This window comes from Xiphias gladius, chromosome 7 (genome assembly GCF_016859285.1).
Source record: "Xiphias gladius isolate SHS-SW01 ecotype Sanya breed wild chromosome 7, ASM1685928v1, whole genome shotgun sequence".
Taxonomy (NCBI): domain Eukaryota; kingdom Metazoa; phylum Chordata; class Actinopteri; order Istiophoriformes; family Xiphiidae; genus Xiphias; species Xiphias gladius.
In genome coordinates, this window is record NC_053406.1 from 25,025,684 (window position 1) to 25,052,841 (window position 27,158).

The window sequence follows — 27,158 nt, forward strand, 5'->3', positions numbered from 1 at the left end:
TCCTGGGTGAGCTCTGTTAACGCTGCCTCCAACACCAGATAGACTAATCCGGTGAGCAGAGAGAAGACTGACAGCAGGTAGAGGAACCAGGCTCCGCCCAGCCGTCGCTCCAGCCTGATACCTTTCCAGAGGAAGGACACCATGTTGAAGTAGAGGTGCCAGTCATCCGCATGGTGCAGGGGGGATAGCAGAAGACGACGCCAGTCACTGAACCAGTATGCCTGCTGGACACTCACACAGGCCTAAGGATTGGATAGATAGAAGTGTTCATACTAGTACTAATAATATCAACTTAGTATAGTATGAGGCAATAGTGCATGTCATTCCTGAAGGACGGTCCAGGTGCTGACTGGGCCAGCAAGTCGAAAAATTGTCATTTTGTTTTGACCTGCTATAGAAGCAGCTAATAATTACTATGATATTAATAAAGAAGAGCAGCAAATTTTCACATTAGATACGAAGGTAAGATGGTCAAAGTTGTTGATTAATTTGATGTCAACTGAAAATCAATTGATCTACGAGTAATTTCAGCCCTACTGCACTATGTACTATTAACTACTTTTATTATAACCTTTTTATATATGCTTTTATATTCTAGAAAATAAACTCTGTCTGTATTGTTAGTGCTGTATTAGTGCATTACCTGCAACAGTGGAGCTGCTGGGAAAAGGTAAAGGTACACGTTGAGAGCGAGGACAGCCAGGGTGACAGGTGGGATGTTGTCCAGGCCCACCTGGAACAGCTGGGAGGCCAGGAGCAACAATCCCAGCTGGGAGGGCCTCTGTCGGTTCCGCATACTGAAAACAGCCTGGGAAGAGACAACTGTGAGATTATTTTGCGGTCATTTCCCCTGTACCAGAAAACTTACAATGGAAGGAGTCAAGAAACAGAGTCGTTGTGCCCCTCGGACCATTGGGGGGTCTCTTTTTGTCCTTCTGTAAAGCTGCTGTAACATCTGTTTTGAAAAGAGCTACATGAACAATTGGTTGCTAGAGCAGATAGAACAAAAACCATGAATTAGATTCATTGACAGTGCCGCGCACAAGTGTTAGCCTGAATATCAAAGTAGCAAGACCTAAATGTATGAATTTATGTCATCTGGTCACACTTTTTGAGTTGGTCCATATACAGTCAACTAGAAATTTACTATGGGCTCAGTAGTGGGGGGTTCCCATAGATATCCACTGAATTCACATATGAGAAAAAGTGCGAGCACGCACAACATTTCTACTTCCATCTTTATTTTTATTTAGTCATTAGCAACAGTCCACGTACTCCCAGAAGTTTCAGGGTCTGCCTACTGGTTTATAAGAGCAAAATGTAAGAAGAAATTTTGCGAGTGCTCGTCTTATTCTAATATGCCACTTAAACTTTTGCTTTTGCTCTTGGCTAGCACCCTACAGAATTTCCATGCATATAAAATTAAAGAGTAGAACCGGTTCCTCGCCTTTTTTTTTTTTTGCCATGTGCCCATATATGGCTGTAAAATCCATCATCGTGTTATTGTATTATTTCCTGTCTGTGGAGGAGTTTTTCTACAAACTTTAGACGAACGTTTCTTTCTATTTTCTAATTTAGCTACTGAGCAAAAGCCTGTAAATTACGCTAACGACAGTCACTCGTCTAACGACAAAGTTTACGTTAATATTTGTAAAACATCAGTTTTTGATAATAACGAACAAAATCCCCCGAAAGACGAATTTATCAGCAGCATTAGCGTCGGTTCAGACATCTTCCTCGTTCTGTGGCGCTCTGGCTATTGCTAACGCTAACCTTGATATTAGTTAGTTGTAACACCGCTAGCAGCTCGAGTCCGCTTCGAAAGGGTTTAGCGCTCACCGACGAAGTGAAACTCTACTTTCGTGAGACCTTGAACCCTCGTAACAAATCAGCAACGTGTGTTTCTCGGTATTTCATCATTTTCAACAGCTACTGCAGACCACTGGGAAACAGGTGGGGGCGGCACCTCGGCTGTCACGTGACAATAACAAAGCTAGGCGTGCGGCGCAGGCGCATTACGGCTCTCCCTCATTTCACACGTCGGTTCCCCGGATGGTCGGGCGCTCGCCGTCGGCCGACCAGAACGTCTCCGGTCGGGCCTGCCGCCGCCGTATTTCAGTGTCATTGTTACCCACGCTCCGGGTTTGTCCTAATCTCCGCACTTCCTCCGCCACGTCCAGTCTCTCCGCAGAGCATTTCCTGCAAGTAACGAGCAGGTTTTTCGCAGTTTCCGATTGCGTTCAGAATGATGCCAAGTGTGCGTGTTTAGCGTGTGCTCTTCAGGTACCAAAGCATATGCACTGGTACCTACAGTTTGTCCATCTCCATATGTGAACTCTGGTCCCCCCACCCAAAAAAAGTGCTATGTCTATCCATTGCCAGCGGCAGTTCCAGCAGGTACACCTGGGCACAGGTTGTTCCAGTCACCCCGGAGAACCTGCCTCGGTTCTTCTGTGGATTTAGTCTTTCTCGGTGTCTTCCGTCTCTTCACGATGCTGAGATCGGGTCTCCGTGGGGCCGGACCACCTGTTGATAATACTTTATGACTCTGGCTGTGTGTTCGGGGTCGCTGTCGTGCCGCAGGGTGAATTTGGGACCGATCGGACGCCTCCCTAGCACGATGGATGTCGAGGCTAAACATCCAAAAGGGCTGACAGCACTAGTACAGTACTGTGCGCACGATTACACAAATACACAAAAAGTGGAAAAGTTAGAAAAAAAAAAAAGAAAAAGTTGAATAAAAAATGTATCTTCAGTGTTTACTGCCCTCCAGTGGCAACAGTCAGGAACTACATCACTAGGTTCATTTCTGTGATAAATAAGACACAGACATTTTGGCCTCATGTCAAGGACAAGGATTCATCAGGTTGTTACCACCCAACGAGTGCGGAGAAGCCATTATCAGGCTATTATATATAATGATACTGTCCCATTCTCTTCTCCATCAACAGCCCAGGGGGCCTGGTGCCAAACATGAGCACCCGTCGTGCTGAGTACCAACACGGTCAGGTGAGAGCGGCAGCACGTTCGAGATGAGTTCGCTGTCGAGATCGCTCCTTCAACACACCCGCGTTTCTGCCTCGACACCCGGCGGAGGCATTGGGTGTATTTAGAAACATGCGTGTGTTCACTGCCCTCCAGTGGCCACGGTGAGGAACTACAGCACTTGTATAAATTGACGCGTAGCGTTAAGGTCGCAATCCTCATTGATATCAGTACGTACGAGCCATTATTAGTTTCACGCTCAGGTTACTTTAGTTGTGGACGAGGCATGCATCTGGACACATTTTACACACAGCACGGACAACAGGCAAACGTAATAAAAGTACTCGAGGTCCCGATCGTCTCTAAACCACTAAAAATAAAAAAATAAATAAACATTGCTTCTACAGCTTCTGTGCATCTGTGGCTATGACTTGTTCGTCCTGCTGGAACATGACTGCTTTGAACAAAGCTTTTTCTCTGCACTTTGGGACCGTGAACCGTCCGCAGGAAGGAAAATTAATTCACGGACGGTGGGAGTCGTGGGAGAATCCAAGCCAGTGATCCGCTGTAACTAGCCAGGCTAACGTGGGACTCTCCAATCAGCCCAGCAGGAAGAAGCTGAAAAGCTCGGACGTGGCGGTGGGAGGAGTCATTCATTAGGAATCGAGCCAGTGATCCGCTGTAACTAGCCGGACTCTCCAATCAGCCCACAAGACCATTTAACAGAGTGACTCAGAGAGTTTCTGTTCTTTAAAGATAGGTTTCCAAACCATGACGCCAAAGAAGGAGATAAAACCGATTCAGTAAAAGCAAAAAATAGAGTAGGTTCATCGTGGTTTTGTTAGGTGTGGAAACAGGACCGTTTCCTCAAACAAAACAAACACCGGCGCCCCTTTATGCACACGGCTTCACGGATTGCTTCAAACTTCAGTTTTGAGTCAATAATTGTCCCAAGATATTTGCAAGATTGCACGGATTCCACTGTCTGACTCTCGATGGACATGTCTTCATGTGTGTGGGCACATCCTCTAAAATAAAATAAAAAAACATTGTCCTGGAGCCGACTAACAATAACAGAGTCATCTGCATATTTCAAGAGAGTCCTATTTTCACACCTGCTCTGACGCATACTTGTGTGGAGGATAAATAATACGGGCGACTATTACATATAACAACAGTAACATTAGTATAAGTAAAAACCGTATTAACAAAGAGGGGTTTTAACAACTTAATTTTTTTTTTGTCTGGAAATCATGAAACATGATTTAGAAACATGCGTTTTCACTGCCCTCCAGTGGCCACAGTGAGGAACTACAGCACTATATAAAATAACACGTGCCGTTAACGTCACAATCCTTATTAATATCAATATGTACCAGTCATTATTACAGTGACTTAATTAATAATTAATTTAACAATAATAACAGTATCATTAGCATTAGTAAAAACCGTATTAATAAAGCGGTGCTACGACAAGTCAGATCTGATGACTTGGGGAAAATGTCCTCTCTGTACTTCCTGTCTCTTTGGTCTCGAGATGGTGCTATCGTGTCAGTTGCGTGTGTTCACTTGCCCCCCCCGGTGGTCACAGTGAGGAACTGCATCCAGAAACAAAAACAAAAAAAAAAAAAAAAATACGTCAAATGAGATCTGACAACATAGGGACATTTCCTGTGCTTGTTTTTATTTCAGCAGTTACCCGTCTGTTTCCTGCTCACGATTCAGTACAGAGGAGGGGGTCAATCCTCTCGCTTTGACTTGATAGTCTTTGGCATCAATTACACACAGGTGTGCTTGGTGTAACACACCGTTTCTCAATGAATTATTCAGGTGACCCGAGGCCGGGGTCGCCCCTCTCTTTTCACTAACTTGTGCCGGATGCAAGACTTCAGTTAGTTGGTTCAGCTAAAGAGAGAAAAACCGCACTTTTTTCGTCCAGTTTGTTTCTGTCTCTGTCTCTCTCGCCCCCGACGATCACGACACGCGGCTGGTGGAGAGGCTGTTGCTATAGAGACAGCGACACGCAGGGGCAGACGCGGGCGAGGACGTTACGTCCAGTCAGCGGGAATAACCTAGACACCGGAAAAACGGAAGGATCTCTCTTCAAAATAAAAATAATTTGGTAGCATTGCCACTTGCAAAAGGGGAAAAAACACAAAAAACAGAAGCAAAACATTGGCACAGGGAGGAATATATCTCTGTTTGTAGCCAAAAATAATACGCAAAAGGAACTTCTCTTGACTGAACTTTGTTGAAATACATTTGAATTATAAATTAAATGTAGGACACAGTGGGGTGTAGGACTGTTTTCTATTTTGATATATCTTTAGCTGAGGGGACATCCTGAGAAATTCAAATCCCACTGTGGTAGGATCATACAGTTACTCTGATAAACTGAAGACTCATAACTCTGTCCTTTTACCTTGCTTGTTTATCAGTTTTTCTTCAACACCCTCCTGCATGTTATCCTTTAATTAATGCATACTGCTTGAGTTATCATAGGGAAGAGATACCGGGAGGTGTCCTCCGACAAATTAGGTGGTGTGACCTGTTCTCTGTGTTTGGGTGAATTTAGAGGTAGGAATCGGGCTGTGGGAGAAAATGAAAACCAGTGTGTACACTGGTAGTTTGTGTTCTCTGTGTTTTTGAAAATTAAAATAATCTCAATGTTAATATTATAATAATGGTGATATACAAAAAGTCTGTCAGGCTAAATGAACATCTTTATGAATATGGTATGTTTTTTTAAAATGACGCCAGTCAATTAAATATTATTGAAACAATATTCGATAAATTAAGGGCACACACTAAAGAGTCCTCATCAAAAACAATGCTCGAACGTCAGGTGGATGTCCGGTGTGTGCGGTGCCAGTCGACGGGACTCTTATTTTGAAAGCGAACAGCGGAATTGTAGTTTGTTATATAGCGTTTGACTTGACGTCGGCGGAGAAGCGGGAGCGGGGGAGCGGAGGCAGGTAAAGGTGTGTGCGTGTGTGCGTGCGTGCGTGTGTGCGCTTGCTTATGAATGTGGGGGAGAGAGGAAGGGGTGACGGCGTGAAAAGGAGGCCGAGTGGGGGTGAAAGAAGGACCAAGGACCGGGGCTGAGAGGAGGAAGAGCTGGACGGAGAGGAGGAACAAGGAAGGGGGGAAGGATGTCGGAGCGGATCGCTTCGTGCGGGAGCCTGTGTGACAGCACCAACCTGCTGCTACAGTACTGCAACAACGGTGAGCTGCTTCCCATTTCACTTCATCAGACACAACGGGAGAGGGAGAGCCCCAGCCCCGGTCCAGACGGCTGCACTGCTGTCTCATGCCAGTCAGAAATGTATAGAAAAGGAGGGGAGGGGGGAGAAAATGGAAAGAAAAAATGCAGTGACTCTCCCGTTTATTCTGCAAGTCGCCCTGAAAACGTGTTTAGATGTGTGCGACTAATTAACCCATGCATGTTCTGACAGTGGCAATTAGTCGGTGGAAAGAAAATGTCAAACTAGAAAGTATTTCCCAGCTGCTTGCCCCCCTGAGCCACTCTGTGACTGTGCACATTAGCCCGATTGACTGCCATTTTACCAGCTCGGGTATTCCTGCAACGCCAGCTTATCTGATTTTTTTTTTTTTTTTTTTGTCTACCTCACCGTCAAAGATGTTCAGTGGTTTATCATCACGACTTTTAGGCTTTTTCACTCCCTTTGCCATGAAAATACATTTAAAAAAAACAAAACAAAACAAAAAAAAATTAACATCGTGTGGCAAAACCTTGAACTTTTATATTTTAAACTGAAATTGAAGACGTCTCTGTGAAATGTGTTTGGAGGGGACCCACCACGGCTCGGATCTGTGGTGGATATGGTCGTGGTCTCTACAGGGCGGAGGAGGGAAAGTATCTCCAGTGTTCAGTTATATTTCCAATGCCATTATTTTCATTCATTTTTTTTTTTTTTTTTTTGTCGTAGCTCCACACGCACCTGCCACCCGTTGCTTTGATGTCACCGTAGAGCTGAGTTGTTTTTTTGTTTTTTTTTCAGCACCCTGAGCTTTCCCCTGTCCCGCGTTCCGACAGCGGTGTGTGTGTGTGTGTGTGTGTGTGTTTTTTTTTTTTTTTTTTTTTTTCCCGTTACAGTTTGGGGTTAGGGAGCGCAGTGTGTCGGGGCTGCTACCGGGCGAAATCCTCCTCCGACCGAAGTTCCTCCCAGTCCGCGGCCACCAAACGCTGTCCGGAAGACACAAGCCGATTGTAGCGCTAACCGGCCGGGGGGGGACGACGACGACGCTGGTCACGACGGGGCGGAACTTGCTACGGTCACGAATTGCAAGATTGAACCCCCTTGAACGTGACCCATCCCCCGGATTTGAATACACGATGATCTCTGATGATCAGTTGGCGGTTTCATTTGCCCCCCCCGTGGCTCTGTATCTGCATCTGCCACCTGCTTCACAAATATCATGCAAATATTCTGCTGCTGCTGGGCCCGACCATACCTGTGGTGACAGTGGAGGATTGTGGGTGATTTTTTTTATTTTTTTTTTAAAGCAAAATGCTTCTCTGTCAGCTGAACAATGTGGTGACGGTTTCGCCAGCTGTTTCAGACAAAGTAGATGCCAGTTTCTCTCTCTCTCTATATATAACACAGCCGGGATGGATTTATTCTGAGGCGCAGGTGTCACCGAGAGTTCAGTTAAATCCATGTAAGGCGACGTTGTTTTTCTGAGAGAACAGTCCGTGGACTGACCCTCCGTCCCCGCAGTCTGCCAGACCTCACAGACAGCCATATTGAGCGGCAGGTGGAGAGACGGCGAGGGGTCACGGGAGTTTTGTTTTCCAACATGTAACATGTGCCACTCAAACCGTTTGGTGAGTGCCTGCGGCCCAAAGCCTCCTGCAGCTCCCCGGCCTGTATGAGCTTCACAGGAGCTGAGCTCACGGGAGAGCAAGAGGTAAAATTTATAAAAAAAGCGGGTCACAAATGTCAGATGTAGGTTACAGACAGAGCTTGTGAGTGACAGCTGGTCCTGGAGGGAAGTAACAGCTACTTTACCTGGGTTTTTTGTATTTCATCCAGTGTAGGACGCCGCTGTGTCCTCCCTTCTCCAGCATTTTTTAAATCGGTGCGGCAAATTATTAAATTCAGAGTGGAAGTATTAAGTTACACATTCCAAGTAATCAGGAAGGCACACTTTTAATTTATTTTGGTTATTTCCACCTGGTGGAAGTGACAAGTTTTCTATTTTAAAGACAACTTAATTTTCTGCCTTGAATGAAACCTAAATTACACCTGCAGAGAACGGGTGCAGGAGAGAGAGAGACACAGGTTCTCATACGGTAACTCTCATTCCTCAGACACACACAGGTAGAGTAATGAGGTGTGTGTTGCTGCGTTTATGAGCAACAGATGCTCTGACAGGGAGCGAAAAGATGAGGCAGAGATGTTTGACCTATCCTGATTTCTTTAAGGCTTGAGCTCTGGTTGGGGGCTTGGTTTAGGGTTCTTTTAGGACCTAAATTAACTCGGTGTACATGGTCAAGGAATAAATGTCTCAGTCAAGGTCCTCACATGTGTAGGAAAAAGTGCCTGTATGTGTTTGCTGACATTTCCAGACATTGTATTGACGCCCAAAAGGAAAGATTCGTCTTCTTGCTTTCCTCCCTGCACTCAGAGGTCGGAGGTCAAACTCTCTGGAGCTGGGAGGGATTCAGCATCTTATCAGGGGCATTTGAGACTGAACTAAAACTCTCTACTCCGTGTGACCCCCCCCCCCCTTCCTGTTACTGTGCACCATCAAGGCTTCCCCTGCTACCGAACACAGCTGATTTAAACACACTTTCGACCAGACATCAGGGCACTAAACTGTGAAATCGGTTGCTGTATTGGTTTTGTGCCCAAAAATGGATGCAGTAATGACCCGCTGTGCAGTACTACGACACGTTGGGAACCATTTTCATGCAGAGCGACACCGCCATCAAGGTATTTTCAGCCATTTTGGGTCATGACCTATAGAGGAGAAAAATTCTGAGGAACTGCCCTTAAATGTTGAATTGTGATACAAGAATAAGAAACGTTTTAAACTGTGTTATGAGCTGAAATTGAGGCTGAAAATAGGCCTGTGTGATGTGTGAAGAAGACCTGAGAAATACCACGAAGCCAGTCAGGGAAACGGTGAAGAGGTGTTTCACTCTGCTGTGCTACAGCTGAGCAGACTGGAGAATAGAGTATAGATCCTTTTTGTGTTTGGCAGTGCAGCATCTGCCAGGTCCGCTTCAATCAACCAACCTCTTTCTTTCTGTTTGTCTTGTGTCTGTCCATCCGCCTCCTTTCTTTCCTTTTCATTCTGTGTGTCTGTCTCTTTCTCCTCCTCTACCATCTGTCCTCTCACTGTAACTGGAGATCCTCTGTGTCCATCGGATCTGCTCTCCTCGGCCACCTGGTCACATCGTGAGCCAAATGCGGTTTACGCACACCCTTTATAGTCTTGATAGTTGTATTGTACTTTATTGTTGATGTTCTGTGTCACGTAGGGCAAATATATAACGAGTTAACTTCGCTTCTCCAGTGCTGACGACCTTCATGGCGCTACCTGAATGATCCCGCTGAGGTAAACTCCACCAATCTGGGACTCCAGGCAGCTTAAAACAGAGTTACTGTATGCTGATTTATTCAACACACTTTTGTCCCCCCTTTTTCCCCTTTTTTCCCTATTTCCCGTTGAAAAAAAAATATATATTTTTTTTTTATTGCCCTAAAATCATACAGTATGAGAAAATCGACTCCCTCTACAGAATGGATCTAAACACTAAATTAATACTTTCACAATCGCTTAAATGACTTCAATCCGCGCTGTGCAGCAAGGGGTAACAGTCATCGTTAAACTTCAGCAGACTGCACTCTTCTCAGACCCGTTGTCCTGCAGGGTGGAGAGGTTCAGCTGTTGTCTGTGCGTCCAGCTTCCTCCGTGCGGTCCTTTTATTTAGAAGCAGCCACTAGCACAGCGCACAGTGACATCTGGAACGCATCTACGGTGAAAAGAGATGGCGTGCAACCTGCACGGTGCCGTACGTGCATTCTGGATGCATGTTAGCAGTGCGGAGTACGGTATGTTCATTTCAGCTTTAGCTTGAAATGAAATGACTGATGACTGAAGCAGTGTGTGTGTAGCATTACAGCAAGAAGAACTGTCAATGATGGCCCATTGTAATGCTGCACAGCCCTGTGATTTGCCAACTTTTGTTTTTTTTACTGTAGATGAAAAGAAAAAAAGCATTAAAAGCATCACTGATTTTTCTCTAGTGTTCTGCTACAGTCTGGTGAAAAGCTTTTTTTATCTCCGAGGAAGAAAGGGTCTGTTTTCAGTTTATCCACCAGGTTTTTAAAGAGGGTTTTGTAAGATAAGGGTTTGTAAAATTTTATAACAATCTACCTAAACAAACGAAACAACTTTGGATTTGATCAAGTATTCTATTTAGGCCACTCTTTCCTTTTTATAGCCCCATGTTATGATTCACCTTGGTAAGAGTGGTGCATTTGAGCATTAAAATGTCATTTAGTGCTGCTGTAATCTCTGCTTTATTCTATATTTTCCTCTTGTCAGAAAAATCCCATAGAAACACACCACACAATGTGTGTTAGTGTGTCTGTGTCTCTCGGTACTCACCCTGTCTGTGGCTTTAAGCCCCATATTGGCTGGTTACTACTGAATACAGAAATCTTACAAAAATATATATCAATGCTATAGTTTCTAAATGTTTAGTGATTTCCCAAAACAGCTGGACAGTGGTTTTTTTTTTTTCGTTGGGACTGTTTTCAGCTTTGGAGTAATACACATTTGGTGCTCTAGGGAACATTTCTGGCAACAGACCGGTGACTGAGGAATTGAGTCAAATTAAATTACAGTGGCTGTGGTTTGTGAAGGAACTTGTCACCCAGTGCGACGCTGTGGCTCATTTATGTGTCTGTGTTAGTGGTTTTTAGACAACAATGGAGCTCTGTGGCACCGTTTTTTACGTTTTCACATGAGAGCCTGTGCAAGAACATCTTGTCCCAGGACAGTTGGTCACACCTTTAGGTGTGTTTGTGAGAGAGTGAATGTGTGAGTCTGTGTGTATGAGTGTGTCATTGATCCTGAGGTCTGGCTCTGCAGCATCTCTTCCTGGTGGTGCCTGGCTGTACAGATGCTGCTGTGTGTGTGTGTGTGTGTGTGTGTGTGTGTGTGTGTGTGTGTGTGGCCCTACGCCAGCCTCTCCACCCCCTTCTGACTCGGTTCTCTCTGCCTACAGCTCATGAGACAGGAGCAGGAGGCAGAAGAGGGATGGAAGTGAAGGAGGAGGAGGAGGAGGAGGGGATGTAAGGAGGAAGAGGGAGTGGTCAAGGAAACGAGGGAGTTTGTAGGAAGTGGGGATGGAGGAGGGAGCGGCTCAGCAGGAGAGGATGGGAGATGAGAGTTTGTGTGTGTGCTTGCGTGATTGAGACCATGTGTGTAAAAGAGAGAGAGAGAGAGAGTGATCGAGCACTGATAACAGACGGGAAGGGCGGGGAGTTAAAGTCCAGAGAGCCTCTAGAGGAGGAAGAGTGAGGGCAAGTGGACAAACTGACTGTTTTCTCTGTGGACTGACTGACTGGTTGATTGACAGGAGGAAGTGACCGGGCACTCGGCGCGGCACGTTGGCAGGTAGGCGAGACTAGCTCCACCTTCATCATCACTCCACTGCACCATGAATATTTCAGCAGCCTTCAATTTTCTTATTGCCCCGTGGCGACCTCCCATTGTCCATCTCACGGTCTCTCTCCGGCAGCATCTCTCATACACACACACACACACACAGGAACACACCTAGCCCACCCCTCTGCATTTCATCAACCATATCTTTATCTCCCCTCGTCCCTCTTCTAACTCCCTTCCCTCCAACGCCGCCTTTGCGTTTTCCTCCCCTCCATCCATCCACCTGTTTTGTCCACCACCCTCATTCCCCTCTGTTGTCATTTTTTCTGTTTCCTGATAGCAGCAATGTGTCTTTTTCAGCCTGGTCGGCTGGTTTTTAAGTAACACTTTACAGCAATGTCTGATAGAGAGGGAAGTTGGCTTGTGATTTAAAAAAAGTGTGTGTGTGTACTTCTATCTTTTTTATGAGGAATAGTTTCAGTTATAGATCTTATGGAATGAGGACATTTTGGGAAAGTCAGGACATTTTGGACAGTCCTCACTCTGACAAAACTTCACATGGCTGTTTGAGGGTTATGACTTGTTTTCAGGGTTCAGGTTAGAATTGCGTTAGGCTGGAGTTCGGCATGTAGTTGGGGCTAAGGAACGGATTGTCAATGGGGTGTCCTTGCAAAGATAGAGGTGCGTAGGTGCGTGCGTGCGTGCGTGAGAGATCATTCAAGGGCAAACTGAAATGTAGCCAGCTCGGCAGCATTTTTTAAGCAGGTGTCCTGGCAGTAGAGGAGATGAAGGTGAACCCTGCTGACCTGTCCATCGTCGTTTTGCCGTCTTCCTCTTCCCTCTTCTCTCTCACCACCTGTCCTTCTTCTCTCCTGCTCTTTCTCTTCACTAGTTAACCTTTAGCATATAATGTGGTAAATGTTAAAAATGATACTCTAACCTTCTGAGTGATAGCATGTTACAAGTCAAACTAAACATGCTTAATGTTATCATGCTAAAATGTTTTTCAGGTTTATATCATGTTTTGTTTTTTATTATGTTTTATGTGTCTGTTGTTCAAGGGTGAGTGAGTTTGATGATTCATCAGATTTGCAAGACAAATCTCCCCCCCCAGGTACAATAAAGTTGAAGTTTCAGACATTACAATTCAAAAATTTGCATTCTAACATCTCTTCACTTTTATAACCGCATGACCAGGATGGGGGCGTTTTATTTTGAGTGAAGCATGGAGCAAGGTGCAATTCAATGTAACACATAAAACAATAAATAAACAAATTAAATGTACAACCAAGTGCATGTTAAACATGCATGCTAAATTCATTTTCATGCTAACATGCTCAAATTCAGCATGTCGACATCCAAGAATTGTTAACGTGTATGCTAACTTGCTAACTGCAGAAATGTTAACATCCTAACATTAGCATTTTTTTTAGTATAAGATCAGGGTCCAGCTCAAAGCGCAGGTGAGGCTTCGGTCCAGCTCAGAGCCATGACAGCCGATCCACTCCCGACAGCGGAGAGCTGAGCCCAACAAAACAGCCCAACTACGACTTGGGTACCAAAATGACCTTTTCTCCGGTGCCACCTGCAGGACAAACGTTACCTTTTTGTGCCCCGCTAGTGGTAAAGATTTAAGAGTAGCGAAGAAGTTTCCATTTTTCATCCAACAATTTAGCTCTCTGGTTTGTCTACGAGTACGGCTAGCATAGCTACGTACTTTATGGTCGTTTCCAAAATTGTTCACTTTTCATTATATAGACCTCTTAGACTCCTCCTCCTGTAACAGATGACTCCATGGGTCATCTGTGCAAGCAGCTGATTACAACACATAGTTAGGTTTTAATGTCAGACGTCGTCTACTGGCCGTAGTAATTACGACAGAACAACGATAGAACAACAAAGTTTGCTTTAGGAGGAGGTCGGGCTGGATGGATGGCTCGACAAAACACAGACCTCTCACGCAGGACACCGCTGTTCATTTCCTGTGTGCAACCGATAATCAATGTTGTTTCTTTTATCCTTGGCCGTTCCACAACCATAACCGTGTGTTTATTATTGTAACCTTGACGACAAAGGTCCTCTAACCTTAAGGAAGCACTTACTTTAATCCAAACCAAGATCTTTCCTAAACCTAACCAAACTGTGACTATTCCACATGCTCAAATGTGTGTTTATTATTGTAACCACGATTACAAAGGTCTCGTTCGCATGCCGCTGGTACTCTTCTCTGGGTCGCATCCCCGGGTAGGGACAGGCGACCTATATGGTCACTGAGGTTGGAGGACTTGTTGAGTCTTCTGTATAGCTTGTTTGCCATTTTGCAGTGCCGTCTGCAACTTACTAAGTATCTGCCGTATAGTAGAATAATGAAGACTGAATGATTGTAGACACAGTCTTTGGATGGTAAAACTGTCTCTTTCAGGTCTTTCATGTGGTTTCTGTAGTTGTCTTAATCTGTTTCTCTGCTCAATTCAGTGGACCTGATGGTCATAGCAGTTTTGATAAACAGGATTAGCTGTAGTCAGTTTAAAAATGAATCCTTCTTTTCTCTCCCTACTCCCATCTCTTTCTCTCACTCTGAGTCCTTTCCCTGTTCCCTTCACCTTCAGTCTACTCCCACCCACAATCTGTCCTCTCCTACTTAATGACTGTTTGTTTCTTTTGATTGTTTCGATCTTAGTTTTGTATTTTAATTATTTGTCTGTTGCTTGGGTTTTTTTTTTTTTTTTTGGTTTTTTTTCCACATCCCCTGTATTTGATAACGGAGACATTTTGTACATGGTTACCCCCACAGATGAGACGTTGGATTGCTCTTGAATTACTGTGACTGACCGTGATGGTTTATCTGCTTCATCTTTGTGATCAGTAGATAGCAGAGTAATAAATAGTAGTAATGGTAGAGTAGTTAACATGTCAGGCGAGTACGAAGAGATTTTCTGGAAGAGTTAATTTATCAAATATATCCCTTCAGGCGGTAAGACATCCCTTTTATTTGTATAATTTTACCATACAAAACATCCGAGTACTTTCATGGAAATTAGCTATTCATTTACTCTGTCTGAGTTTTAACTTTCAGATGGATCATTGAATCTGAAACAGCATTTAGACCGTAGTGAAGAATAATGATAGGCTTTTACAAGCTGCCGGCTATTTAAAAAAGAGAGGTGCAACCCTCCTTTTCATTTGTAATGAAGACTCTTGTATATAATACCAGGATTAAATGAATTATTAAGATTGGTTAAAAAATGTAACGATTAAATTTTGTTTTTTTTATTTCTCACTCGCTGAAGCCTTTGGCCAGACAACAAAAAAACTGGCTGATTTCTGTTATTTAGCGAAAGGCTAATGACATTTGGATTAACCAGCCTGATCACTACGTTGGCTAATTTAGTAGAAAGTTGGAGAAATTGCAGAAGAGAAACGGTAGTAAAGGCTTGAAGCGATCTGACATTATGCTGCTGGTCCACTGGGCAGTGCTATGCAAATCTCCCCCGAGCTTGATTTCTGTATGTAAATCTGAAGCTTAATTTCCCTGCGCTCTCTTCCTGTCTCATTTGACTGTGAGATGTGATACAGAAACAGTAACAGTACTCACTCTGTCCCCCAGCTCAGCCTGCGGCGCTGAAGCGATGCATGCTGGGAGCATTGTGGTGGTTGCTGAAGCAGTGTCACCTGTAAAATCCCTTGTGGAGTGTCATGTTCTTTTTATTGCAAGTTTAAAGTTAATACTCTAAACTGTTGCAGCTGAATGGTGCACACATGATAAGTATGACCTTTGCATTAAAACTAATGATGACAAGGACGGAAGTTCATGGTAGATTATTATTTTAAGAGTCCGCTGAGTTATTACCATTTGTTTTTATTTTTAGGTTATTTTATTGTTTTGGGTAGTGTTTGTTTTTTCAATGATGAAGCTAAAATATGTTTTATCTTTCTTGCAGCCTGAGACACAGGCAGTGTCTAGTTTAAATTTTATATTATTTTACATAGTGATATTTGAATAATTTTTAGTTACTTTGGCCTGGTTTTATTGTATATAGCTAATTGGACAATCACGTCAACTTGGTGTTTTACTGAAACTGGTGTTTGACGGCTGATATTGATATGTTTTTATAGTGATACTATAGCTATTTTATGACAAGATTCACTACTTTTAAAATTTGCATCTTTCATAAGAAATAGTGAAAATTCAGTGTGCGCTTCCTGGCTGGACCTAAAAAAAAAAAAAAAAAAACTCAGAACACTAAAACTTTCTTTTAGGAAGTTTTTTTTTTTTTTAATTAAGTGTCCCACCTCACCTTTCGCACTGGAAACCTCCTTAGATAGATTAGGCTTTTGAATGAAGAATGAATTGACAAAAATGTAATGAGAAATATGTAAAGAAACTAAGATGTAGCCGATTTTTGTAGCTCTGGTTAAGGAGCAACCTCCACCTCAACACGTGACTGATTCTTGATATTTACCCAATGTCTGCTGCCAGTTTAAATTTGTGTGGAGAATATGTCTCAGTAGGTGTAAGATTTTTGAAAAGAGTAGCTCTTTCTGGAATTAAAATCTGTATTTTTGATCATGAGGACGTGGTTGTTGCAGAGCTGGCATTATGAGAGAGAGCAGATAGGTTTTAGAATTTAGGACACATGAGATGTTCTGTCCAACCAGAAACTTGTTTTTGACTTTATTAGGTCGTAATCTGTTTATGTGAGCCTCAGATTGATAATCCGCACTGGGCAGTTTGCCTTTGATAATCTGGCCGGCCTCCAGTGACCTCGCCACTGGTGGGTGGGAGGACGGCGTACGATTAGGTTGGAAAGAGTTAAAGATGAGAGGAATAAAGGCAGAGCACTGAGGGAGGCGTGTGAGGCGGTTGGAATCGGCGGCGGCAGCACGTCTGCAGCATCACAAGTCCATAGAAAAACAATGTCATTAAATGATTTATATGTTTTACAGACAAATAAATATACAGCAATTCAGAAATTTAAAAGACTATGCTTTACTCTGAGTTCAAACCAGTTTACCTCTGGCCACTTTGCTTGTTGAAATGCACCAGTTAAACAAGGGTGAGTGTGATAATCCCTCATTTTATTGTTAAATTTGACCTATAAAATTAATTTGAGAAACACAGGCAAATATACAGTGCAGACATCGCTTTTTGATTAACTAAGACTGCACAAATGTATGCTATTTAAAAAAAGAGAAAACTACTGATAGCATTTTGGACATTGAAAGGTATGCTGTGGAGTTTAAAAATATAAATATTCATGTTTACATTCGGTGTTCTTTACCCAAACCCACTGTGTGTGTCCTTGAATCCTAACGCTTATGTTGATTGCATTTCCTTCCTCATAAAACATTTGCAAAAACTTTTTTTTTTCTTACATTTACATCACTGCCCGCAGCAGTTTGGAAGAACGATGATGCAAACAAAATGCTACAAACGCTACAAAGAAAATGGGGACCTGCCAATCAAATCGTTTCTCCATAGTGCAAGAGGTGGTCAAAAACTCCACAGGGTACTATTAAATCTTAATGCGCAGGAATATAATGAAGAAAACAAAGCTTTGTTTCTCTGTTGACAACTCTGTCTCCATCTCTCTCTTCTCTCCCACACTGTCCAAACAAAGCAACCTCATATCTGGTGTTGTTTTCCTTCTCGTTCTCTCCGAGTCACACTCGCACACGAAGTCTAAATTATTAAAACCAGTAAAGTTTCCTGTTTGCTCTTATTCTCCTGAGAAATTCTAAACCACTGGTTGACAAAGCAGCAGCAGCAGTGTTAGTGGATATCCATAACACTCACCTAAAGCAGCTCTTTGTGTTTACATCCAAAAAAAAACCAAATCCAAATGCTCAGATATCCAGGCAGCAGCTTCATAATCTCTTCTCTCTCACATGTACACGCAGTCAAGTTGTTAACCGTCATTTTGCAGCCAACATTATTGCTGAGTGCTCATGGGGGTAGCGATGTGGAGTCCAATTCAAATTTCGGGATTTTATGGGGACAGTGAAATAATCTTATCGTTATCATTGCTGCCGATTTTCAGCACTGCAACTCCATAAGATCAGCCATCAATCAAATCTTTTTCCATGATCTTTTTGTTTCTTCTCTTGATGATGTTTAAAGTAAAGTATTAACTTACTTCCTTTTATCGGTGTTGTACTAGTTTAACCTAAGACCCTTCAGAATTGGTCTACTGGATTATACACTAGCGCTAAATTGTAGACAGTGTGTTTGTTTTTTACCCGTAATAAAAACAATGTTGTTACCACTCCTAAGAGACCTGCCTATTGTGGGCCCTTGTAAACTGCATTGTGAGCTGTAATAATCAGTCAAACTAAAATTTCAACTAAATCCCTCTCTCCTCACGGGCTTCCTGTCCAGATGACACGGTGTCGGCCAGCAGTAACATGGACATGGAGGACCGAGTTTCCCACCTGGAGCAGAGGCTGCAGCTGCAGGAAGATGAGATCCAGCTGCTGAAGGCGGCTCTGGCCGACGCCCTGCGCCGACTGGGCTACTGTGAGGAGCAGAGCCTGTTGATGCAACCAGGAGGCGTCCATGCTGCTGGGAGGAGACCTCTGGCCACCGCAGCTTCAGCACCGCCTACCAAGGGTAAGTAAGATAACCTGGTGAAATGAGATCCAAAGTCCTGCCCCCTTCCTCGTTAATTCGTTTTCTCAACAGTCATCGCGTATCATCAGTATTTCCGCAGAGTTTGTATGTTGATATTCTAAGATAAATAAGTGTCTACTGCTGTGACAGTAAAATCCGAGCAATGAGTCTTAGTCACTGGCATGGCGTCAAACCCTTATTGGAGCTATAGTTGCTGAATGCTAACAAAATAATTGTTGTTTTATCTTTGTCTGAATGGGGAATAAACCCCTGCACTGCTACAGCTGCTGTCCTGTCAATACTACACCTCATAAGCTGTTCTGGAATGAGATTGTACTATGATTTTATTCCATATTTCCACCATTGAAAATGACCCACCACTGCTGAAAAACCATTACACTAAAGGAAAACAATGAAAGCTGTGGGTGGCCAAGCATCCTGCAAAAACAGACGTATGAGTGTTAGAATCAGACACTCCTACTGTCAGATACATACATTGGGTTATAAATAATGTTTTGAAATTGTTAACATCCTCCATCCTTGATTTCTCTTTTGATGAGGCTAATGATGTTGTTGTTTTTTTTTTTTTTTACCTTTCAGTGCGCCAGCTTCTGCAGGCTCTTCCCTCCAGACCTCTAAGTAATGGCTATGTTCAACAGAAACGCCTCCTTTCCTCCCCTTCATCCCCTAAGAAAGAAGTGCTGCAGTCCATTAAGAGGTATACTTAAGAAAGGAAAACTCTGCCTCAAACAAACTTGTGCATACTCACATCCATTCTTTTTATTCCTCCATTTACTTTACATGCACCGGGGAGATGTGATGGTTACAGTAAAGGTAGTAGATAGCAAACTAGTAGCGGTGGTGACTCTGTAGTAAAAGAGTGACACAACTTTTACCTGTTTGGCAGCAAATTTTCAGGATCACCCGAGGTTTTTGGTGCGATAACGCCTTGTGAAAAACTTTGCTGCTGCTGTTGTTTGCGTTGTTTGTCACTTTACCAGTCAGAAGGAGAATGAGCAAACGTCCACGTTCCTTTAAACTTTATCTGTCACCCCTGTTTTCATTTATATGATCCTAAGCTGACACCGAAAAATGACCTGGGATTGTGAATTTTGTTTTTAGCAGTGGCCTTGAAGAATAGATGTTAAAGAAGGGTAAGCAATGATTTGTTTCCCTCCTCTCCTCTCTAGGAAAAGTGTGTCCACAGAGCGTCTCACCCTGGTGAGGAGAGAGATGGGAGCAGAGAGTCGGAGTCGAACCACCTCCTCCAGCAGCTCCTCGGGTGGCAAAAGGTAACAAATTCCTCTTGCTGGATGGTGTATCTCATAGAAATGTATACACTCTATTTCTAAATCTAGCTCCTGATACCAGGGAATTCAATCAATCAGTAAATAAAGCGCTCATCAGTCGTATTTTGCACAATGGCAGATGACCAGTAACGGAGAAAAACAAAACACTGTATTCAGTGTTGCCATGAAAACCTCTCCGACGTGCTCGGAGCCCATGTTTGTGTACTGTGGGTCGGCAGGGTTGCAGAGGAGTTCACTGGGTCACCTTGGATTGTTGTAATGAGCTGTCTTGCCTCTCTTTCATCTGTCTGCCCACAGAGACACATCACATCATTTTTGATCAGACAGTCACTCTGAGCAAATTGTGTGACATTCACTTGCAGAAAGAAAAAAAAAATACAAAATAGCTTCAACAACATAAAAACTAGTTTTTACACTGTAAGTCGGGAGACATTTTCCCAATCAAGACACATTTTCCCCTTTTTTGAACGACAAAAAAGGTTATGGTATTGTTAGGTATTATGGTGGCCCACTGACCAACTTTAAAAATGGTGCTCTATAAAATAAAAAAGGAAAGGACAAGAGGAGCAACTGCCCCCCCCCCCAATCAGCATCTTTGATCTGATTTTGATTTAAGGTATTTCACAATAACAACCTTCGGTGTGGAAGCTGCTACTGCTGTGAGAACTGATGGTTTAGAGCTTCTAACGTTTAAAGCACACTCAGGATGTTAGAGATGTTTTAATTATTCAGACTTTGTGAGGAGAGAGAGAGAGAGGGGGGAAAAAAGCAGGACAGAGATGGATTCTGCACATCATCATTATTATTAGTTTCGTCTGATGTGTCACATCATCACGCGTGGCTGTTACACTTCCAAAGTCAGCACTTCCTGTCGGCCTGCAGTACCTCTCAGATGTCACCATGAATTATGTTTAACAATTAACGTGCCGTTGGTCTGCAATGCCCCGGCTGCGAGCCCAGTGGGCAGTGAAGTATCCACGTGTCACAGGCAAGTGAACGCAACACGTGGGTCACCTTCAGTAACCAGACTCGGGAAGATTATCCGTGGTTATACATTCTGTAGTCACACACACCTTTTCCATTATTCTTGTTTTTCCCTTCATTCTTTAATTGCATGCTATCTTTCTTCTAAATCCATCTTTCTCTTTTCTTCATTATTCAATCCTCCTGACCACTGTTCTTTTCTGTTTCTGGTGTTGTGTTCTTCTTTTTCATGAACTCTTTTCTTCTTCCTCTCCTTTCTTCTTTCCTCTCATCCCCTTTCCTTTCCTTTCCTTTCCTCTCCTCTCCTCTCCTCTCCTTCTCTCTCCTGTATTTCTGCTGATGTATCAGATTTCCATGCGTGCTTGGTAAAAGGGGGGGGGTGTGGATACCAGGCAGAGGGGGTGGGTCTGCACAGCCAGAAAGTGCGTTTTGATTGGACGATGGGGCCTCCTCAGGCAGAGCTAAAAGTTTGCTGAGAGAAGGAGGAAGTTGGTGTGTTGCTGTGGCTGTTGGATAGGAGAGGAGCCGCTCTGACTGCTCACCGCTGTTTGCTGCTACTGTAACGGAAGGCTTCCAGACATGAAGAGATCTTCCAGGTAATAGTTGCTTTTACAATAGATAATCAATGATTGGCAGAGAGAGTGGGAGACTGTAAGCAGAGAGGGCTTATGGGTAAAGCTTGTGGAAGAAAAATTCCAATGCTCTTACTGATTCATAGCAAAAAAAAAAAATGAAGTAAATGTGTTTACTTGTGTTGTGTAAGGAAAGTTGTGTAGATTTAGTCTCTGGATAACCAGACGGTAAGAGCAATTTTCAAAATGCATATGCAGCAATCAAAGTCAAGTGGATGCATTTCAGAAAACAGTACGTTTTTGTGTCACGCCAAGCTGGCCTCTCATTTGTTGTTTAACTATTATTGGAATAGATTCACGATTGCACTATGAAGCACAGTGTGGTTTTGTTTGGTAAAATACATTCAGGCTTCCCCATGTAAAGCTCTTGGTTATTTTTAGTCCAAACAAAGTCAGTAGTCAGTCGCTTGAGTCTGGCCGCACAACTGCCTGAGGAAGTTGTGTTTGTATTATGAAAGTCACGCAAACTGTTTGATGCAGTAGGTTTTCCCCATCTGCGGGGTTGTGGGTGGCTGTGGGGAGGCCTGCAGTATGCTAACATGAACAGAATAGAATCAAGACCCCTTTGTGTTAGTGGACCACAGATCAAATGGCAAAAGTCAGGACTGACGGGGGAAAAAAACAAATTACAAAATTATGTAATTTTGAGAAGAATTAGTCATAACTTAATTGTGTAGTTCAAACAAGGAAGAAAAAAAAAACAAGTTGTACTGTGAAACCTGCTTTTGATTTAGAAAGCCCTTGGGTTAGATTGTTTCTGCTTTAAAAAAACGACATCTGACTTTTATGGAAACAATAAGGAAGTGTTTTCTAAATGTGGCGCCTTCTCCTCAAGTATATCTCCTAATTAAAAAGTCCTCCATTATGTCACACGCATGCTGAACGAGATTATGTGTCTCTTCATGTCATCAGTGGCTCTTTTGTCTTTTGGGCTTCTAATGACGGTGGGAACACAAACTTGTCACGCTTCTGTTCAGTTGTGAAACGCACACATAGATGGGGATGATTGAATGTGCGGTGACAGAAGACCAGTCACACTGTGCTCAGCAGTTCTGTCCGTTAACTGATTGTACTGTTCAACTGCTTACATGACAGACTGAAGTTCACAAAGGCAATGAGAATATAACACATGTTCGGGTTTTGCAAACCACTTCAGATCACCTTCTGTAGTTTTATTTGCATGTGCTGCCTTTGGTCGTGCACATTTGCGCCTTGATTAACGTGAATTTTAAGGTTAACCAAAGGGACCGATGTAGAGCAGCTTATAACTGAGCAGCTATGCAAAATGCTGCAAAGATGGTTATTTTATGAACGCCGTGCAGCAATATGACCACAGACCGACGGCTGAGGCAGCTGTGGGACTGATGTCATAATTACCAGTTCTGCTGAGCATGCAGAAAGACTGATAACATTGATTGGATCTCCTGCTTTACATGCAACGAACATTTGAACACATCTTTTAGGGCAGAGAAACATTTTTCACCACTAAAACCAGGCTTTGCCAGTTTAACGTCACTATGACTGCATTTCATCTAATATTTGACTAATTTAAATTTAAGGGAAATAACACTTTAAATCTTAGGGCATTGTACAAAGTTCAGTTTTGCCTTACAGGTGTGAATTTATGCAAATACAAGGAATTGGGAAAAGATCTCTATCATGTTCACTCTGTCTGTCTCTCTCCTTTTGTCCCTGTGTTCGGGACAGAAAGCTTTGACACACAAAGAAATCTTATACATATTCTTTTAAATAGAAAATTGAAACCTTATATGTATACTTAAAATTGTGGCCCCTATATAACCTTTGTAAAGTTAACAAGCTTTAACAACTAGAATAAATAACTTTCCCTCAGTCCGATTGAAACCATGCAAATTCCAGTACCATGCAAAAAAACAGATGGAACAATGTGCCTCATGTTGAAAAGATTGAGATCTTTTCCTTTTGTCAAAGTGTTCTCCCTTTGTCTCGCCTTCTCTGTCTCATATCAGACAAAATATCAGAGAGAGACTGTTGCCACAATGATGTCAGATTGGAATAGTCTGATGTGATATTGACCGAAGTTCGGTCTCTGCGTATTTTATGTATGAGTTGGGTGAAGGTGATCAGGTGATCAGATGTGTTTGTTTCCATTAACCGAGCCACTGCGGTCATAATGGAGCAGGAAATGGACACACGATTGACTGTGTTCCACCACTCAAAACAGTTCAGGGGGGCTATGACCCATCACTCCGGCAGCAACATCAATCTCCTCTCCGCCTGCATCGCTATGATCGCTGCGGTCTCTCCCGGCTGGACGAAGCACTTACCTAAGACTCTCCCGCCTTGTGAAAAACAGTGATGAGGAATCTCTTTCAATCAAATCATGTAGTTTAAGACACATTTATTCTTGTAAAATTTTCCGCTGAAGGCTCAAAGAAATCAATAAAATTGTGCACACTAGACCCAAACAGTATTTCATTGATTGTAAATATTTAACAAGTTGCACTTGTTAACACTTCAAACTAACAACATATTTTTTTATATTAATGCCTTTCATTCATCATAATATGATCATAATATGACACAAGCATAAGGCCATGAAATAATGTTTTAACAAGGTAGAGACATTCAAAATATGATGAGTAACTTATGAAGTCGATCAGTCTGATCTGAAGCTTTAGATAATGAGGACCGTGAGCAGCGCTGGGTATTGAATTTGAAATAAGGTCTGACACCCCTCAACTCTGAAGACTGCTGGGAACATATTAAACAGGGTTGCAGAACAGCTGCTGTGGGGTTTTTTTTCAGTTTAACAAAGCTTGAAACTCAGCTGCAGGCAGAGCACATCAATTACTGTATCTGTCTGCTGTTTGAAGGCTCCTCTGATCACCTGGAGAGTTATCTCTGTGACCATTGTTTCGGCTCAAGCAAATATCTGTATCTTTCATTTTTAGCCTGGCTGCGAGATGTTAGAAACTGTTGGTGGAGCTTGAGATTCAAGGAGCTACTGGAGAGCTACTGGATTGTGATGGCACTTCCGCAAAACTGACATTATGCGGGGTTTCTCAGAGGACCCCGACAGGTCCTTGCTGCTCATTAGTCCCCTCTGGTTGTTACAAGAACCCTTTGTGTTTTCAGAGGGCAGGCAGGCGGAAAATGCAAATGCAACAATACCCTCGGCACTACATGTTAATGAGTGGGTTGTTTGTGCATTCCCTCTCCCTGGAAACCTGGTGACTAGGACTGCAGCCACATGGGTTTTAGAGCCGCAGTTAATTTGCCCTGTCCGGCTGGCAGTTACCCAGCATGCCCTGCACTAATTACTGGCTCTGGATCAATCCTGTTCTCTTCATTGGCTAGAACCAGGCCACGCCTCATCTTACTGGCAGACCAAACACACACACACACACACGCACAGACACACACACACAGCTCAAGAGACAAACGGGCCTTTATGTGGTTATCTTACAGAGCCAACACCCTGCCTGGTTGCCTCCAGCTGCCCAGAGACACAACAGACACCAGTCAGGTCCTCAGATCAGTCGCCTGTTTACTTTGTAGTCCGTTTTTTAATCGTCCTCAGATACTTCATGTTATGTTGAAACACACGCTCTGGTCTCATTCTTGTGATCGATTTCTAGTCCCTTTTTCTTTTTACCCGTGTCTCTTGTTGATCTGTGAAACACACTGTGGGCAACCTGAAAACTTGAATACATTTTACTTGACGTGACCTGATTTGCTCAGGAAGACACTGAGACTCGTCAGTGCTGCGAGGCTTTTCCAGGTAACACCCTGTTAAACAAATGTCAGGAAAAGTAGACAAACATGGCCCATCCTGGTTCTTAAGGGTGTCCTGTTGAATCATGTAACATAAAATTATGTTACATTCAGTGTTTCTCACTAAAGCACAATATACACTTTGAGGTCTAACAAAATCGCTGAATGCATTTCCTCCCTTAATGAATGTAAAGCTGATTTATTTGAATATTGTAAATCCTGTTTTGTTTACATCCGTGTTTACTTGCAGCAGTCCTCTTTAATCACTGATTTACATTTTTTTTTTTTTTTAGTGATCCACAGTTGGTGGCGTGCCACTGCTGCCACCACATGTGGATCAGTAAAATGGCAGGAATCCGACATGCATGAATGTCCAGATTCGTGAATGTGAATCGCGCATGTGCATCCTCGTGGGCATGCACATTACAAACATAACGGAGACCCATCACTAAAAACGGTTCTCCGTAGCACTAGAAGTGGTCAAAAACTCCCAGAAATACCTACAGTATGTATGTCACAGTTTACTGGCTGAAGATACATCTCTCCTCAGTTTGTCGTTGCACAGGGGTCATTATTTCTTGAATGCATTTGCTTTTTTCATATTTTTCCACTCTTTTATTCAGCTTTCCCTTTGTCACCTGTGTATTTTACTGTTATTTCACCTTTTTACGGTGCACTGACCGTCGAGAACCAGTTTGGGTCTTTTGACATTGACATTTTGTCTTGATGATCATTTCTGCATGTTGTGGATGCACCTCAAACACATCTAAGCCACAGCAGCTTCCCTCAGAGAACGCACATGTTTTTGTCTTGCTCTGCCTTTTAATTTTAGAATAAATCTGCACCCAGAAAAAGAGCGTACACCCTGCTGCTGCTGTGTTGTTTTCTCAAGACCTTTCCTCCGATTGTGCTTCCACAGAAACACTCAGGAAAGTCACACACATCATTCAAGACTCTCCTGTTGCTGTGCAGGACGAAACAAGCCCTCAATTTCCATATATCTTATCAAGCCTTACTTTTACTTCTGTTGCCATGGTGATATCCACCTTTTCAGCTGAGGCAGCGCTCCAGCATCCTGATAATCTGATTGGTTGACAGCCATCTGACAGGTCAGGTTGAGTGGTCAGCATCACTGAAATGCTCAGCGGGCAGTTCGGATTGGTGGCGAGGCAGCTGATTAAGGGGCAGCGGCGACCGTAGCTCAGCTGCTGCAAAATGATGAGGCAGCTACAGGTTTGGAGAGAGAGGTCAAATTATGCATTTTGGCGAAGTGGCTAAGTAGTTATCCAACCTTTTCATATAGTAACATTTAGCTTTTCTATGTGATATCTGGTAACACGAGTACATTCCAGCTCATATGTAAGATGCACATGAAAGCAATATTTCTGAGTACCAGGGATCTTTTTTAATCCTGCCTCTGGAGAGCCTCATCTCAAACAAGGATTGCAGTAGGATAAGAACTGGCTTCCAAGTCTTTGATTACATGATGCATGGTCTGTGTGTTCATGCTGACTGTGAGCTCTGCAGCTCTTCCGAAGACATCCCTGTTCGGTTACTGCGCAACTGAGCGGTGAGGGCTGCAGCATGTAGAGCAGAGAATAAATCATTCTGAATCTCACAGTAAGGCCTGCTGTTATGGAGCAGAGCCTCGGGAGCTTTACTAAATACTAATAATATACACTGCGTGTATTGTTTGCTTTACTCGCTGGTGCAAAACAACTTCTTACATCATCTCTTTCAATTTGGAATGACAGAATGTGATGCTGCAGATCGAGCTTCACGGGAGACATTTCATTAATTTTTCTCATTCTCTGTTTCAGCAAATCCAAAGAATGCACCTTCAATGCAGGTAGGAAGGGTTTTTACCCCACTGATGCTTTGTATTTGTGTGTGTGTCTAATGTGAGACTGCATCAGTTGTTCTGTCTTACCCTCCAATTACTGTCACACTTAAATTTGCTGTAGAGAGGACGACAGCCTCTGATGTGTGATACGCAATTAGGATTTTTACAACTGTCATTTTGATCCATTATAGATATTTCTCAGTAGAAATATTGAACATCCATCGGAATTACGAAAGAGCTCCTTTTTAGAAATACTGAAAATCTCTCTTTAACAGAAGTACTGACTTCTGAGGCATCTTATAATTATACTAGCAGTGTTTGCTGGAAAGTGTTCAGAAGGAGCAACAAAAGAACAATGAAATTCTGTGGCTATTTTTGTATTTTATTTT

General features: G+C 43.0%; 2 protein-coding genes across 3 annotated transcripts in view; one reads left to right on the forward strand and one right to left on the reverse strand.

Annotated features, from left to right (window-relative positions):
- Positions 1-1,995, reverse strand: part of rhbdd1 (rhomboid domain containing 1) — a 4,103-nt gene extending 2,108 nt beyond the window's left edge. Inside the window, exons 1-3 of one of the 2 annotated variants that reach the window (XM_040131035.1) lie at positions 1,774-1,995; positions 644-808; positions 1-242 (exon numbers count right to left, since the gene is read on the reverse strand). The exon at positions 1-242 is cut by the window's left edge and continues 38 nt beyond it. In XM_040131035.1, the coding sequence (XP_039986969.1) occupies positions 1-242; positions 644-796 (395 nt within the window). In that variant the 5' untranslated portion in view covers positions 797-808; positions 1,774-1,995. The remainder of the gene's footprint in view (positions 243-643; positions 809-1,773) is intronic. The other variant, XM_040131034.1, reaches the window with a different exon arrangement.
- Positions 1,996-5,896: 3,901 nt separating this feature from the next.
- eml2 (EMAP like 2) overlaps positions 5,897-27,158 on the forward strand; it is a 29,676-nt gene continuing 8,414 nt past the window's right edge. The window contains 6 exon segments of the mRNA XM_040130996.1: positions 5,897-6,063; positions 6,066-6,210; positions 18,014-18,244; positions 18,845-18,962; positions 19,435-19,536; positions 26,747-26,775. Of these exon segments, the coding sequence (XP_039986930.1) occupies positions 6,007-6,063; positions 6,066-6,210; positions 18,014-18,244; positions 18,845-18,962; positions 19,435-19,536; positions 26,747-26,775 (682 nt within the window). The 5' untranslated portion in view covers positions 5,897-6,006.